The 15,569-nt window shown below is 45.7% G+C and overlaps 1 protein-coding gene across 1 annotated transcript in view; it reads left to right on the top strand.

The window, feature by feature from the left end:
• Window positions 1–15,569, top strand: part of LOC130534291 (collagen alpha-1(XIX) chain) — a 67,972-nt gene that overhangs the window by 13,753 nt on the left and 38,650 nt on the right. The window contains exons 12-16 of the mRNA XM_057048318.1: window positions 6,459–6,521; window positions 8,188–8,223; window positions 9,460–9,489; window positions 9,587–9,613; window positions 10,034–10,087. Of these exons, the coding sequence (XP_056904298.1) occupies window positions 6,459–6,521; window positions 8,188–8,223; window positions 9,460–9,489; window positions 9,587–9,613; window positions 10,034–10,087 (210 nt within the window). The remainder of the gene's footprint in view (window positions 1–6,458; window positions 6,522–8,187; window positions 8,224–9,459; window positions 9,490–9,586; window positions 9,614–10,033; window positions 10,088–15,569) is intronic.

The following is a 15,569-nucleotide window of genomic DNA, read 5'->3' as shown; positions in this document are numbered from 1 at the left end:
TGACTATATTCAGGATTTGTTTGCTCATGGTGGCAATCTCAGTTGGGAGTTGCTGTGCAGCTGCTCGGTTTAAAATCGATTAATCAAGGCGCCGCTTTTCATCGCCATCGCACCCTTGAGTCATCAAACAGCTGCCGCAGATATCAGCCTCCACACTGGACCATCAGTCTCCTCTGAATGGTCTGAGCACTGTACTGGTCTTTGGACTGTTGGGGGAAGCTGGAGACCCGAGAGAACCCACCCAGACTGGGGGAGAACTAGAAACCATAGCTTCACCCTAGAACACTCTCACCCCAGATAGCAACCCCATTGAGGGTAAAAGATCACTTGATGTCAGTGTACTAAGCTAAGGTGGAAGACATTTTGACTTCCTTTACTGAGGGGAAATCCCAGTTGCCTTCCAGTCACTCAAGCCTGGAAGATGCAGTTAAAACAAGAGCTGGCTCGTATTGATTTAAAAATCCGGCACCTCTGCTCACGTTCCTCTGTGGTCTGAGATCCCTGAATAACCTGTAGAAGGTCATTGTTTGGATTATTTGTCCCGCAATCCGCATTTCAAGCATTACTTTTATATTTAAAAGAGAAATAGTTGCATTAGTAGTTTTGTTCTACTGCTGGAATGAAGTTTATTGACAGAAATTTGAAAGGAGTGTAGAGCCATTAGTCCATCCTCTCCGAATGCAGCGTATTACTTAGTTATTATGGAACACTCAATTTCAAAAACTCAATTAGAATGTGTGATACTTGATATTGATCGCTACCTCAAATACAGCAATCAGAGGCAAAAATGACGCAGCGGGAGAGCACCTCCTCTGTCCATCTCAGTGCTTAGCTGCTGGGTTCCAGTTTATTGGACTTTGCTGGTCCATAAAGTGTGACAGCTGGACGTGTGGGCAGTGTTGATAAGCCTTTTATTGCTGAGAAAAGACACTGCTTGAGATTTCCCAGAGATGGTATCTCTTGGATTCATTCAAAAGTTTAGAGAATACACTTAATTACCCCTCAGCGCGTGTGTTTATGTGTGTGTTTGTGTGTGAGTGAAGGGTTTGTGTGTCCTGAGATGGTCTGGGACTGATGTTGGAAGACTGTGTTTGTTAGTTATCTTTGGTTTATACCAATTTCAACCAGTTATTCTTACAAAACAAAGCTATTTTTGCTATTGTAGCTGTGGCTTTTATTGAAATGTAGCTGGTGTAACTAAATTACCAGTAAAGATCACACACCTCCACTAACTATTCCTCCCCTGCTGCCAGTTGTTAAGTATCATTACGGTTCTTTTGAAAGCAACTTTCTGTTTTACTTGTTTGAGCTAACTTTTTCTTTAACTTCTGGAATGCTAATGCCTCAAAACACACTCTGAGGCTCAGGAGTATAAAAGATAGAATAAATTTAATTCCCATGGTTGGCAGATCGCCTCACCTTATCAGTGCACTTATTAAACAGTGCGACATCATCAATAGCTGGTAGTTTCAAAGGACCGGCAACATTTTTAAGTGTGAGTTTTTTTTGGACTCCTCGATTCGACCTTTGGATTGGATTTTATTTTTTGCTATTATTTACATTTGGAAACAACTACAGCTTGTGTAAAATGACACAGTCTAAGTTTACGGGTCTTTTCCACAGCTCAGTTGCTTTTAGGATTTTTTGGGGGGAAATTTCTTCGCCTAATCCTCGTCTTTGATAGGAATAAAAGCAAGGGCAGGATATGGAACAAAAATATGAGGTCACCAAGTCCCATGACTCATTAGTAAGCATTGAGCTCTGCAGGATTAATGGGTTAAAACCAGTCTCCCCAGTGACTCCATGAGCAAAAGCAGCTCCAGTTGTTAAGGTCCCCTTCCCCCAATCACAGGTTAAAATTAAACCTATTTTCCCAACTGTAACTAATATTTAAATTAGGTTTTTGCACATTTTGTGATGTTACTAAGTGTGAATTTGACAGGCAGGCTGCAGGTTTTCATCAAGGTATCATTTAAAATGACAAGATTGCACACAATAATAATAAAATGAGGCCATTCCGGACCAGAGCAGGATTATGGGATGTCCAAGGAAGATCTGGACTTGTTATTAAAGAAAACCCTAACGAGTCCAGTCGATGCAGAGATCTTACTTGGATAACAATGACCTGGATGATTGGGAATCTACACAGACATTGTGGGATTTAACAATTCTCTGCGTTACTTTACAACATATTTCATGATTAAATGTATATTCCAGAAGAACTATTGTTTCTACCACAGGCCTTTGGTTTGGGTGGCCCTTTAGAGACGCTGCACAATTACATCACTGTATATTACTGGAATTGTTATGGACTTTCCAATCAGATGTTACTGAAAAAGAACCCAGTACCTGATGCCAGGTAGTCACAATAGAGAATTAGGAGAAGAATTAAGCCACGACGTGTAAAAAATCGATCATTTGAGTCAGATTTGTTTGATCAGACTGACTTTTTTATGGCGGAAAACAAATCTTGTGACTAAAATAACTTAAGTTTGTTGGCTGCTTCCTATTTACTGTGACCACCTGAACCGTGCCTTTACTGCAATTAGCTCATATTCCAATTTTAAAGCTAGTAAGTTATTTACAGCTCAAGTAGAAACTGGAGAAGAGGAATTCCATGCATGAGCATGTGAGCCAGGATCATTTTTCAAATACACGGCCTCTGGGACAGAAGGAGCTCCCGACGTGTTATCTTCGGTCCAAGTTCTATCCCAAGATATTTGATGTTCAGCTGATGTTGAGCGTCATATGAAGAGGAGTCAAGAGAGAACGCCTTATTCCCGGGATTGGAAGATATCTGACACCCAGTTTGACAGCGTGACACTTGGTTGGAGCGGTTTATTCAGCCGAGCACAGCAGACACACTAATAAGATCTCTTGTCTTACGCTCAATCGGTGTGATTTACCCATTTAAAACCTCGTACAGGGCGTTTGCATGCTGAGCAAATGGAAAGTCACAAAAGGCATTTCCTGCTATATAACCTCTCTGGCATTTGTAGGCCGGCACTCAAGACATCTGTGCTCCTCTGAGATCCTGTTCCATGAAGCCCCGAAGGCCTGTCATTCAGTTTTATATTTCTCCTCCAGCGTATTTGATACGTTTAATGGAGTTTGGGCCGCAAACACACTGTTAAACATCAAATTATTGTGCTTTTAACACACGAGGGGACGGCGGTACCTGGTAAAATAAACGTAATTAGGGTGCACTTGTTCACGCTCGCCTCTCTGGTTCCGTTGAGCCACTCGCTCTGGATGTGCCGAGGAGTTGCTAGATTGTCTGGTTGCCCCGGCGCCACAGGAGTGACGCGGCACAGCAGTGTGTGTAATTAGTATGCAAACGTACACAGCTCCCCACAGTGTCCTGACCTCGTGCTGCAGCGGCGGCAGTCACACAGCCGTCACCAGCGCATTCACGACCGTTTCAGCTGTCTCCGTGTCGCTGCACAACTGATGCTATGGAAAATTGGGAAGGGGGGGGGGGTTAAATGTCAGCTGAGAGAGCGTTTGCCTACGTCACCTTTGGCATTCAAAAACAAGCTTTTTTAAGTAGTTCCTTCCCTGTCTTGTGTATCCAGGTGATGCCACCATTGTGGAAGGTCACTTCCTGTCACCTGATCACCACACCAGGATAGCTAGTCTATGTCAGTTAGGGCCTTAACGAGTTATGGTGAAACTAGCCAAGGTTTCCGCTGGCCACTGTGGTTCCTAATTGGTTTAGAGACAAAGAAAACAGGATGCTCAGTTAAAAATACATAAAAATGTTAAATGTTTTCTTTTTCAACTATTGTATATACAATACAGAATTTGGTTCCTTGGGTCCTTTAGTGCAGAAAAAAAGAAGAAAAGCTGGTGTGGTAGTTCCTGGGCGTGAGTGGTCGTAGAACATTTAGTGCAGCTGTTTCAGCCACAGAACAGCTTCTTGCCATTTCATCTAATGGCTCCTCGCTTTCTTAAAGCTCAAGTGAAGCCCTAAATAATTTTCTGTCATAGATCAGCCTGAAATCGCAGCCCGGTGTCGCTCCTGCACGGCGGCCTCGGGCCATTTTAATGTCCAGGTGTGGGTTTATTTCAGGTACACCAGTTTCTTCCCACAATCCAAAAATATGCACATAAATATTCCCTGTGATGGACCGCTGGCCTGCCGAGGGTTGATTAGTGCAGGGACAGATTCCAGCACCCCTGTTACCCTGATTAAGGAAGAGTGGATGGAGGGATGGATGGAGGGACGGAGGGATGGATGGAGGGATGGAGGGACGGAGGAGGGACGGAGGGATGGGGGGATGGATGGATGCCTTATAAAGGGAAGTGTATTGAACATCTCAGTTACCAACCAAGGTCAATGCTGACGATTGTATTAGGCGCGTTTCCATTGCGGGAGTTCCTTGTAAACCTGGACAGGAACTTTACAGGAACCGTTCCTCCCGCTTGGATACGTCGCCACTATGTGAGTTTCAGCTGTGGCGTCACCTGTGCGATTGTGTCCATGGTGGTGGAGTCTGCTGCGCTAATGCTCCTCTTCTGCTGGGCACCGCGTTACACCGGCACCAAGTTGAACCTCAAGCCCCACCCAGGGGTTTTTTTGGGGGAGAAGGCAAATTTTCTAGTTCCTACCCTTTAGGCTCCATAAAAGTTCTTTTCACTGGCTGTTCTTGGGAGGTTCTTGCAGCGGAGACAGGCCCCAACAGCCCCACAAAATTACCCAGATGTTCCTGCAGTGGCAACACACCTGAATCTTTGTGTTTGTTCTTGTGCATGTTTCATACATACACGTCAGCGAGCCCCAGTGGACTTTAATCATTAATCAGTCCAGATTTTTAGGTGAATTGAATTCAATTAAGAGTTTTTGTGCGATAACTGATAACTGGCGGCTGTTATTCTGTTAATTCTCATCTTATAATTTAAATTCAGTTAGAAGAGTTTTAAAAAACACATTTTTGTGTTGTGTCCTATATTGGTTGGAGTATAATTAAATAGAAAAACAGATGTTCTCTGCCTTGATTAAATGCAGAATCGTATTTAGAATGCCCAAAAGCTGAAAGGAGCTGCTTGTAATTACAGTTGTTATGTGCAGCTTAAGAGTGCCACAGGCGAGACGAGCAGGTCCACAGGTCGCGTCAGCAAGCGCCCAATCTAAACACTCCCACTCGAGCCAAGTATTTGATCAAAAAGTGTTACTTTAGCCAAAGCAGTAGTTGACTGGAATGATGCCTAACAGTTCCTCCAGCCTTCATTGCCTGGATTGCATTTAGGTCTCGGTCACGATATCCACAAATAAAAGACTGCTGTGGAGAAGGAAACACTTGTGACATTGGCAGTTTTCGAGTGTTTTAAACACACAGGGTTGAGGGCTGAGAACCACATAGACAGGGGGACTAGCTAGCTAGCACCTGGGCTAGAGGATGGAGACACGGAAAAAAAGAGTCATTCATTATATGAACATCAGAAAAGTGATTAATCTAAATTTGTTTATGTCTTCATTATGGGACAAGTCTTGTCCTGCGGTCATAATTGCCCCCCCTCCCCGTGTAAGACGACCTCGGTAAAGTGGTCAGCTTATTGATTGAGCTAAAGATGTTGAGCTCTGATGTACAGCTGTGAGGCAGTCGGCCCATTACTGACAGCGTCCTGGCCGGAGCAGCAGGTCAAGTGTTGCAATCCCATAAAAATTTATGTTGACAAAGTCTTATGAATAACACACAGATGTATGAGCTCAGAAAATGTGCAACTGCATTATCGCCATGACGATGGAATGTGTTCAATAAGGGCCCTGCGTTAAATGAGTTACATCACCGGTGGAAGCTGATTGGGTATGATAAAGGTAGCTAATCGTCTTCTGCAGACGTATGGTTCGCTATTAATAGCTTCTCTGAGTCTAAATTTAACCACGACGAATCGTCGCGCTTCCGAGTCATTTTACGGACGACTCCGACCACCCGGTTCCCCCCACCGTCATTTTCCCGACCAATTCCCAAAGCGGCGTTGCCACTGGCCCAAATGTGTCACACCTAACAGGGATCGCCGCGAATTCAGGCTGTCGATACGCGTCAGGCCTCATTCGTCAGCTATCGCTCTTTATTACGGCCGTCCTTCTTTTGCATTTCACCACCCGGAGACTCGACTTTGCCCTGAGCTCACACACGGCGGCGCCGTCCCACCCCCCCAGGTCGTTTGCTCAAAGGTTAGGCGGGATGACATTCGGAGTCCTTGCTAAATCGAAGTGTAGCGTGAGGGAAGGGGGGGTGGACACCATGTAACTAGTGGATTTTATCATCCCTCGGTGTTTTCGGGCGTTTTCTAACTTATCCCACTGATGGATTGTGACAGGCATGAAAACTTCTTGCATGAGCTACTTATCGACATGTAGCAACACGTGTAATAACACAGATATTAAAAATGGTGCAACCCGTCGCTCTCACTGACAAGATTTATACTTCAATATCTTCCGTTTTTGTTCCCAGGGTCTGAAAGGTGACCCAGGGCCAGCTGGCCCGCTTGGTCCTGTCGGTCCCAAAGGAAACAAAGTGAGTGAGTCTGCCGTACCCATTAGCTCGGGCACGCTAATCGTTTTCTAACCTTTGCTCATTTGGATTCCAGCGGATTTTTCGGGGAATCCGCCTGACTCTCGCGTGTCGTAATCCCGGCCGCAATAACAGGTCTGCCCATCGGGCTGAAGTGCTGCTTTGATTGCTGCTCCAAACACGGCTGACGAAAGAGCGCTGTTATTGCTTTCATTGCTTGGCGAGACTGTTGGCGGTCATATAGAGTCATTTTAATCCTGGCTTAAAGAAAGTGCTCCACTCACTCTTTCGCAGAGTATTTGTATTCAGAGGGATGGCAGTTTGCAATCAGCATACCAAACATCATTCCTTTATCATTCTTCTCTCTCTCTCTCTATTCTTTTTTTTTATAAAGGCACTGAGACTTCAGACAAGATGTGGATTGCTTGCTAATGCCATCTTGTTTGTGGACTGTTTACCAAGATTGCTTATTTAGACAATCTCTTTGGGGTTTCACAAAAATATGTATCAGAAGACGGTCTGACAGGTATTCGTGTGCGACCTGGACTGTCGGCTGGCAGCTCAAACACGTTTGATGCTAAACCTCGTTCTTCTCTGCCTCCTCGCTGTCGTTTCATCGACACAGATTAAATTAACTTTCCTTGCAAGGCAGCGCATCTTGGCCTTTTTAAATATTCATTTCATCTCACGGTGGGATTATTTTCCATATATAAGATGAAATGATTCCGGCTGTAATTAGTTGCCGTATCTCCCACTCTTTTCATTTACCCTCCCATATCGGGGGCCTGTTTTGTTATTGTTGCCGCCTTTTGGAAGAACTCGCCACGTAATTGTAGGTGCAACGCTCTGTCTGCCAGCCTTGAAGTTATAATGAGCTCTGTGTGTTTCTGTGAAGACAACAGAGAATCAGTGGGTATTTTAGCCTATTTTCCAGATGGAAGGGTGGGAGCGGTGCTGCTGTGTCCGTTTGTTGGTATTGAAACTGACAGGGGGAGGCAGATTGGAAGACATGAAGTAATGAGCTTTCCTAATATCTAATAGCAGGCATATTTTAGCCGTGACTTTCATTTAGACGGCAAAATTGATATGAAGCACTTGTCCCCTCAACCTTTTGCCTTTTAACTGCATCTGATAAAAGGATATTGCCAGTTGTAAACTCCTGTTTTTATTAATTTACTCAGCGCTTTATGTAGTACTGTAGAGTGGAAATAAAAAAAAAGAGGCGTAGAGTTTCACGAGCAGGGATGCGTGAGGTTTTCAAACTAAATGATTGCTTACATCGAGCCGCCGATGTCTGAAGTCGTCTGCGTTCCTGCCCGCATGCCACCGGCACCGTAAGGCCTTTCCACCACACAGCACAACTGTGTTTATTACAAGACCTGCCACTTTTAATAGCAACGGACGACCTCTAACGGTGTGAAAATCCTCCAACACCCACCTCATTTCCAGTCATACTGTACATGGTTAAAGCTCTCTGTAGCTCACGACGCCCGAGGTAAAGTATTGTTGCTAGGCACGGTTGGGATTATATTACCTGACCTCCGGTTTTCATCATAAACAGGATCCCACGGCATTCCAAAGTGTGATCCAAGTGTGTTGTTTTCGTTTAACCACCCTGTTACCCGGTGAGGTTTCGGGGAGTCTCGCTAATTATATTTCATCTTCTCAGGGCGATGCGGGTCAACCTGGAACTCCTGGTCTGCCTGTAAGTTCACGCCATTTCATTCTCATCCTCCATATGCTTTCTGAATATGTAAGAAGTTCCAAAAGAGCCGGATGCATTAAAACCGGAGCACGTACAGTCTGCAAAGGGAGATGCAAGGCTAGGGATCAGCAGTGAGGTGAGAGGACAGGGGAGGCGCAGGTCAGCTGGTAATTGCTGGCGGTATCCTGGGTCGGTGGCTATCCTCGCAGGGATTACTTTTGCAAGAAATAACGTCATGTAGCTGGATCTGTCGTAGTGTCGCCTTTGCGATGCGGCCAACAAATTTCAGAGCTCATTGAAATTGCAGTGGGAGCAGCTATGCCAAGGAAGCAGCGGACGGGGGCAATCGCCGATGCTTGCAGGCTTTGTCACCCATCGACACGAGTGGATGTCCGAACACAGACGTATCGGTGTCACCGCTTTGAACCGGGCCCACCATGCCCCTGTTGTCACCCATTAACCTCTCTGTAATGTTATTTACCAAATAAATAGGAAAAGGTTTGCGTTACTTCTTCTCCAAAACTAGCAAACTTGCCCATACGTGAGCGTTGTGCAGACAACATGATGGGAAAGAGATTTGAAATTAGGAGAAGATTTGCTCTTGATGCATTAATATTTATTTCTGGTTCATACCCAAGGTCAAAACTCCCCTCACAAGCCAAGTAAATGTGTCAGGCTGCAGACAAATAATTGATTTATTAGCTGGGTCTGAGACATGAGGTCAGAGCAGTCACTCTTTATTGCTCATGCTGCAAATATCCCAGTGTTGTCAGCCTCCCTGTAAAATATGGTTTTTTGTTTGCTCCTTGTTTGTTGCGAAGCCTGTGACCGACAGGAGAGATATATGTCGTTAAAGTCCAATTCTGCAGCTGTTTCCAGGAAAAGCCGACAGCGTTTGACTTTTGGATGCCAATTGAAAGTGGACACCAATTACTGGTATTCAGCTCGTATTTGAAAGCTGAGATGTTTAATGTGGCCGTTCAGCGGCCTGACGGACAGACGAGTCCGTCTGCCCTTTCCTGACAGTAGCCGGTGGGGTGTCTGCAGAGTTGTTACAGTCATGGCCTGACTCCTACACAGGTCAGGCTGGCCAGGAATAATCACCCCAGGAGCGTTGCTGTTGGCTAACTATAACTGGCCGGCGTAGATTGTTAAACCACCTCATGAATCATTGAAACCAGGACACCACTACTGTCACTTATCTTCTAACAGGTGTTTTATTTGTCTGCCTCACAGGCCCAGAAAGAATCTTTTAAAGGCGATCAGGTACTTCAAGAGCCTTGTTTTCACAGAGAAGTGTACACTCTGTGTTGATTAAATTGTGCGTTTGCTCCTATAAAATAACAATTTGCTTTCCACACAGGGCCTCAAAGGTGACAAGGGAGATAAGGTAAGAAATTCTTCACATCTATTTATAGTGTGTCAACTTTGTTCGTCGCGTTTGGTGGACAAAGCGACGGCGACATGTTTGTTATTTAGCTCGGCTGTCAAGCTCCACCAAAGTCTTACAGAAGAACTTCGTAGCAAAGTCGGGATAGTGTATTTTTTTTCACCTTGATTGAATCAGTTTCGATTTGCAGGAAAGCAAATGCACTGATTAGCTGAGGCTCGTCTCTCTTTATGGGCGAGGGCCAAAATGACAGTTGACTGTCCCCCCTCTCTGCTAGCTGAGCTAATGGTACTGTACGTTTGCTGCCACTGCAGGAAACATGAGAACATGTGGCACAAACATCTGTCAGTATCTCTGCCCCCACCCCAATTGCACAGGAATGTTGCACCCAGATGACAATGATGCATGTTCTTTCTGCAGGGATTGTCTGGGGTGCCAGGTCAGCCGGGGGAGCCGGGCAAAGAGGGCAAAAGGGTGAGTAAACAGAACCAGCTGGCCTGTGGTGCGGCCTGCCTCGTGGTTGTAACGACTGCGAGGTGCCTGTCTGGAGGGGAGGCCAAACAGCTGAGTGGCTTTTGTGATTGGAGGGGGGTAAAGATGATCTCTTGGCTTCCTAAGAGCCAAGGAGAGGTGAGGGCCTCTTGCCTGATAATTATTTAACTGGCTTCATGGTGAAGGAGGTCAAACACACTCTCAATATTGGCTGGTGGTGGACAGTAGAGGGGAAATATTTGGGAGAGGAGGTTTTTTTTTAACCACGGTCAGGACTGCAAATGTTACGTAACATCTGCGCCTCTTGCCTGCTAACGCTCTTTGTGTCAACAAATGTGGAACGGGAATTCGAGTCACGTCGGCGTTATCGCATTAGCAGGGAGTGGCGGTTGACGACGCCTGGCAGACCGATCGGTGTTGTTCCTCAACGTCGCGGCGAAGGAGAACGTCTGGCGTCACGTTTGACTGGCGCGGCGAGAACGCCTTCGAACGTGAGATCACGATCAAAAATAGAGCCCCAACTGAACGTCTGGATGCAACGCAGCACAATATCAAATATATAGCAGGTGGCGCCGCAGAGCAGCCAGAAGTAGGTCACGCAAATCCGTTCGTATAAAACAAGAGCCAGGATGACGCAAAGCTCTCCAGACATCTGGACACAGGAATTTCAAGAATTTTTCCCTCCTGTCACAGAAAAACCTGTTTGTGAGAACATCAATTTGCCTCCTATCGCATCGTGTATTTCCCCAGTCGATCGTTTCCCATAATGCACCGGAGCAACCGCTATTCCAGATGAACTACTTTTTTCATGTGTTTCTCCACCTCATTAGTTGGGGGATGTTGTGCTTTTCCTATTCCGACGTAAGAAGGGGAAGAACCTCATTTATGGTTCTCATTTCTCTGCTTGGAGGAACTAGTTGGTCTGTCCTCGGTGCTGTGGCGCTACAGGTTATTTCTGCTGGTTTCGTGGTTACAGGCACAGAAATCTGGGGACCAACCTGTGTTTCTCTAGTTCATCAGCCTATTTTTGGGAAGGGTGGGGGGGTGGGGGGGGGGGTTACAAGTATCAGTATGAGGGGCAGGCTAGTGGTCAGCTGACACAGCAAGAGACTCGTGTCCGCACGTGTAACTTGGTGGCTTCGCTGCGGGCCACGGCCCGGGCTCAGATGACGCAGAACATCTTGACACGGACTGACCGCCGTATATTCCTCAAGTCTTTGCTGGAGGTGGAAATCTTTCACTAGTCCTCAGAGTCAAGCCGGACCATCTCTCAAACTGTCCGCTTCAATTTATCGTTAAGGAAAATTCATGTACTCAGAGCTATTTAGATTTCCTTCAAGGGGATGTGGAGGACATTTCAGGAACAGGAGTGATGATCCTCGTCTAAAGGGCAGTCTTACACACCCACATCCGTGACCCCAGCCCAACGTTCACTGGATCTTGGTTCAATCTTATTACCTTGATAGATGACCGGTTCAGGGCCAGCCCGAACACGCGTAGAAATTAATGGGAACATATCGCCCCCGCATTACACATTTCCATTAATAGTAAATGTGAATTGCATGGTTTTATCTATTATGGATTTCATTGGCTGCCACAGAGCAGGTCTTTGGGAGTCAGCGGCACAGTCCAGCAGATAAAAAAGACGTTCCCGCCCTGCGAAATGTAACGGAATCCAATTTTTTTATCATGCAGTCTATGTTGTCACTCTGGACTCGTAGGACTCGTCTAAGAAGGCGAGACATTCATGCCGGGGGAAATAACGCCAGAGCTTTTGAGTTTTCAATGCAGTTATTTGGAATTCAAGCTTGAGGTGTGCTCAACAGCATGCAGTGAAGAGAATTGACTGACTGACACATTGCCTATATATCTACATATATATATGTATATGTATATATACTGTATACTGTATATATATATATAGTCGTGCGGGAAATGGTGGTAGAACGCCTTGAAAATAAGAACCAAAAGCCATAATTTGCTAAGCCAAAAATAGGTTGAAAAACCTACGCTCAGTCGATACACATGCAGGATTATTACAAAGCTAAACAGGAGCACCATAGAAAGCTGGTTGTATTCATGTTGTGCCAGGATTTCCCAGCATGCTTTGCTTCATTAGCTGGCACAGTCATGAGCGGATCCATCGCAAACACGGGTTCATCTCTTCTATGGCAGGAGGTTGTCGTGGATTAATAAATAATTACTTTAAGAAATACAAGGTGGGTCCTGGAGATTTAATCCAGTGTTTTAAGCCCTATTAGCTGGATAATATATACCTGTGTTGAGATAAAACAGGTCTCTGCTCAATGGTGATTCCATTTTTTATTTAAACAGAACCATTGGGATTCCTTTTTATCACATTATTGATATATTGCGTAATACAGTGTTGCAAATCTTTATTATCATCCGGGGGTCTGAAATGGACAGTGTGTGAGCTCATGACATGTTTCTTCGCTGAGGCAGCTGCAGAGATGATGACACTAAGGGAGGAAAAGAGTGCTAGTGCTACGCATGTGTTCTCATCAAATGAATTATGCAACCTACATCCCCTTCTAAATGTGTTTATTTATTTGCCACCCCCATTGGTTGCGTATTTATTCATTTCAGTTGCAACGGGAGCGGACCGGTCGGCATAGCTGTCGGAATTTGATGTTGTTGAGCGGGAAAACAGATTTGGAAGATTTGTCTCCACTGTGTTTGCATGCGGTAAGATGACGTTTTGCCACAAGTTGTCACCGAGATAAGAAGGGGAAACGTCAGAACGGGGGTAAACGGGGGTTCCTTCAATGTCCAGGTCATGTAAGATGACCTCGGTGAAGGAAATGAATGTGGGAACACTGAGGAACCATCTTCTCCCCAGATAATAGTGGAGATAAATGAGATTCACCATTGATGGTTGTGTTATTAACTTTACAAATATCAGCTGTGCAGAGGTGAAAAGAGGCGCTGATGCATTTCATTGTTTGGGAGATTCGACCTGGAATGATGTGGCCACAGGAAAGCTCTGAAAGTTCACAGTTTGACGGAAACAAACTTCAATTCGGAAGGAACCGCAACCGTTGTTGAGCTTTCCCCAAAGTCCAGTCTGTATGGCACAGCAGCTTTTTGTAAAATAATATCCATCTTGTTTCCTCAAAATTCCAACACCTGTCATGCTACATTCCTCAGCTGTTATCGCTTGAGATCGTGACATCTCGCGCCATCTCGGATCGATGCGCGCCCCTGCACATTTTCAGTTCCTCTCTCATGTCAAAAAAGTTGAAGCCACGCGGCTAACGACCACAGCAGCTGCCGAGGCACTTTAAAGTTGTGTGTGGATGATCTGTCAAAACAGTTGAAAGGATCATTTGTCTGGTTTCTGTTTGGGGAAACGGAGTGGTCCACGTTTCTGAGGAACGGGGGAGGTAATTGCTGTCTTTTGGAACTGATGTGGTGTTTACAATTTCCATTCAGGCCCTGTTCGGAATGACGGTGACAGCTGTCCATAGGTTCCAGACACGTCGCGGGCTATCTTCTTTAATTGTCCCTCGTCCTTCTTTTGCCGGTTTGTCCGGCGGGGTAACTGCCATAATGCTGTTGCTCTGAGGTCAAAACAGGGGTGTCGGATCGGACGTAAACATTCCTCTAGTTCAACAATAAATCCAAGCATTTCCATGACGCGTCCAAGTGCTTCTGCCATTTAACCTAATTTACTTTGAAAAAGTCCCCTGCTCCAGGAAGCCAAAGGCGCGCCGCCACTCTGCCTCCCTCTGCAGAGCCGAGCGAGTCTCGTTTGGAGATAATTGACCCACCGTATACGTAATATTCATACAATATCTGATGGACTTGGCTCCGCTTCATCTCAATCCGCGCGTGTCCTCGGAGAGCAGACAGGCAACAGAGTTATGATCGGTCCGATGGGGGGGGGGGGACGCTGCAGCATTTGGCAGCGGCGTCCTGCACCATAGGTGGAGCCGGACGTGAACGCCAGACTGCTGACCTCCACCAGAGCACCTGCAGGGTGAGATTATTGAGTAACGAGTCCCCGGCGAGACTGCCAGCCTTGCTGCCAGAAGTTCTCCGCGGGAGGCACGCGTCGATTCTGGCTGATACAATGATGCATAAAATAATTGAGCATAATAACAACAAATCGAATTTTTTCTGCTATAAGGTTGTTTTGTTATGAAATTTGCTTTTCTGTATTGACTTTGAATGTGTTATCGAGCTTCATTTACGCTGTGCAAGTGTTTGCTTTGCTTAACACCGAACATGAGTGATGAAATATCAGTGACCTAATGTTCCATATTATATTTACCTGGACAAATGCTACAGCCTGTTTCCACGTTATTTAGCTAACGGGTCGCCACACGTATGTTGCATTTAGAATCTTATTGATTGTCTTTGCCATTATAGGATGTTTAAATACAGTTATGTAGTTGATATGTGGTTACAGGTCTGGCCCAACACGGGGGGGCTCAATGGCAGAGTGACACGGAGCGAAGAATTTACAGGTCAGCAGGGCTCGCAGCTGAGGTTTTATGGCGAGATTTACACCCTCTGCCATTTTACAAGGATTCGTTAACCCTTTGTTGAGGGAGACAGCGATAGGATTTTCCTCCGGCTCGCTCGCCACGGAAACTCACATTGAGGTAATCCAGAGAGCGGCGCTTTTGACATCTGTGTTACACCAGGAGGTAACACGTTTGCCCAGTGCACAAGGCAATTAATCTTGACAATGTCAAGTGTATTGGGAGAGAGGATGAAACAAAGATTCGGCCTGATTGGCTATGAAAAGGTCTCACGTTTGGGTCCTGCTGGGAGGAAGGAGGGTTATGGGGGAACCTTTTTGCACACGCAAGGACAAATTCAAAGAGCTTTGATTTATCTGTCTAGCTCTTCTTTAACCCAATATGGCTACATCTAGAAGTGTTCCAGAACAAACACACATTAATCCTCTATTAAGTACAGAAACAAATACAGGGGCAGGGCTTCAAGAGGGCAACTTTGATTACCTGGCGCTCACCGGCTTTTACGCTGGGTTTATGCAAGTGTGTATCTGTGTAAAAACCCAATGTTCAACAAGGGGTAATGTAGGTCAACACGTCCTCTGAGGATACGATAGGCCAGATATAGCCGGTCAGCGCACAGGGAAGATAGAGCTTATTCACAGCTCTACAACCTCGCTAGTTTTTCGGGAAACAGAGCGAGACAGCGGAGGAGCGGCGCACAGGAGCTACAAATGTTCCTTCTGCTCCACATGTAAGCGTTTTCCTTCTTAACATTTAGAATGTATTTCGTCATATCTGGGCAGTGGCAGGGGGGGAAAGAAGTGACTGGTCCTGTCTTGGCATCCTGGATGTGGTACGATAAGTCCCGACCTTGCAGAATCATTTCAACTCTATCCGGACGCAACATGTCAGACATCTTTGCAACACTGGTGTCGGCTATTGTGACACGTTTTTAACAATGTTGGGCTGAAGGAACT

The sequence above is a fragment of the Takifugu flavidus genome, chromosome 11 (genome assembly GCF_003711565.1).
Source record: "Takifugu flavidus isolate HTHZ2018 chromosome 11, ASM371156v2, whole genome shotgun sequence".
Taxonomy (NCBI): Eukaryota; Metazoa; Chordata; class Actinopteri; order Tetraodontiformes; family Tetraodontidae; genus Takifugu; species Takifugu flavidus.
The sequence above is the reverse complement of the archived record's forward strand: the minus strand, read 5'-3'. Positions and strand labels throughout refer to the sequence as shown.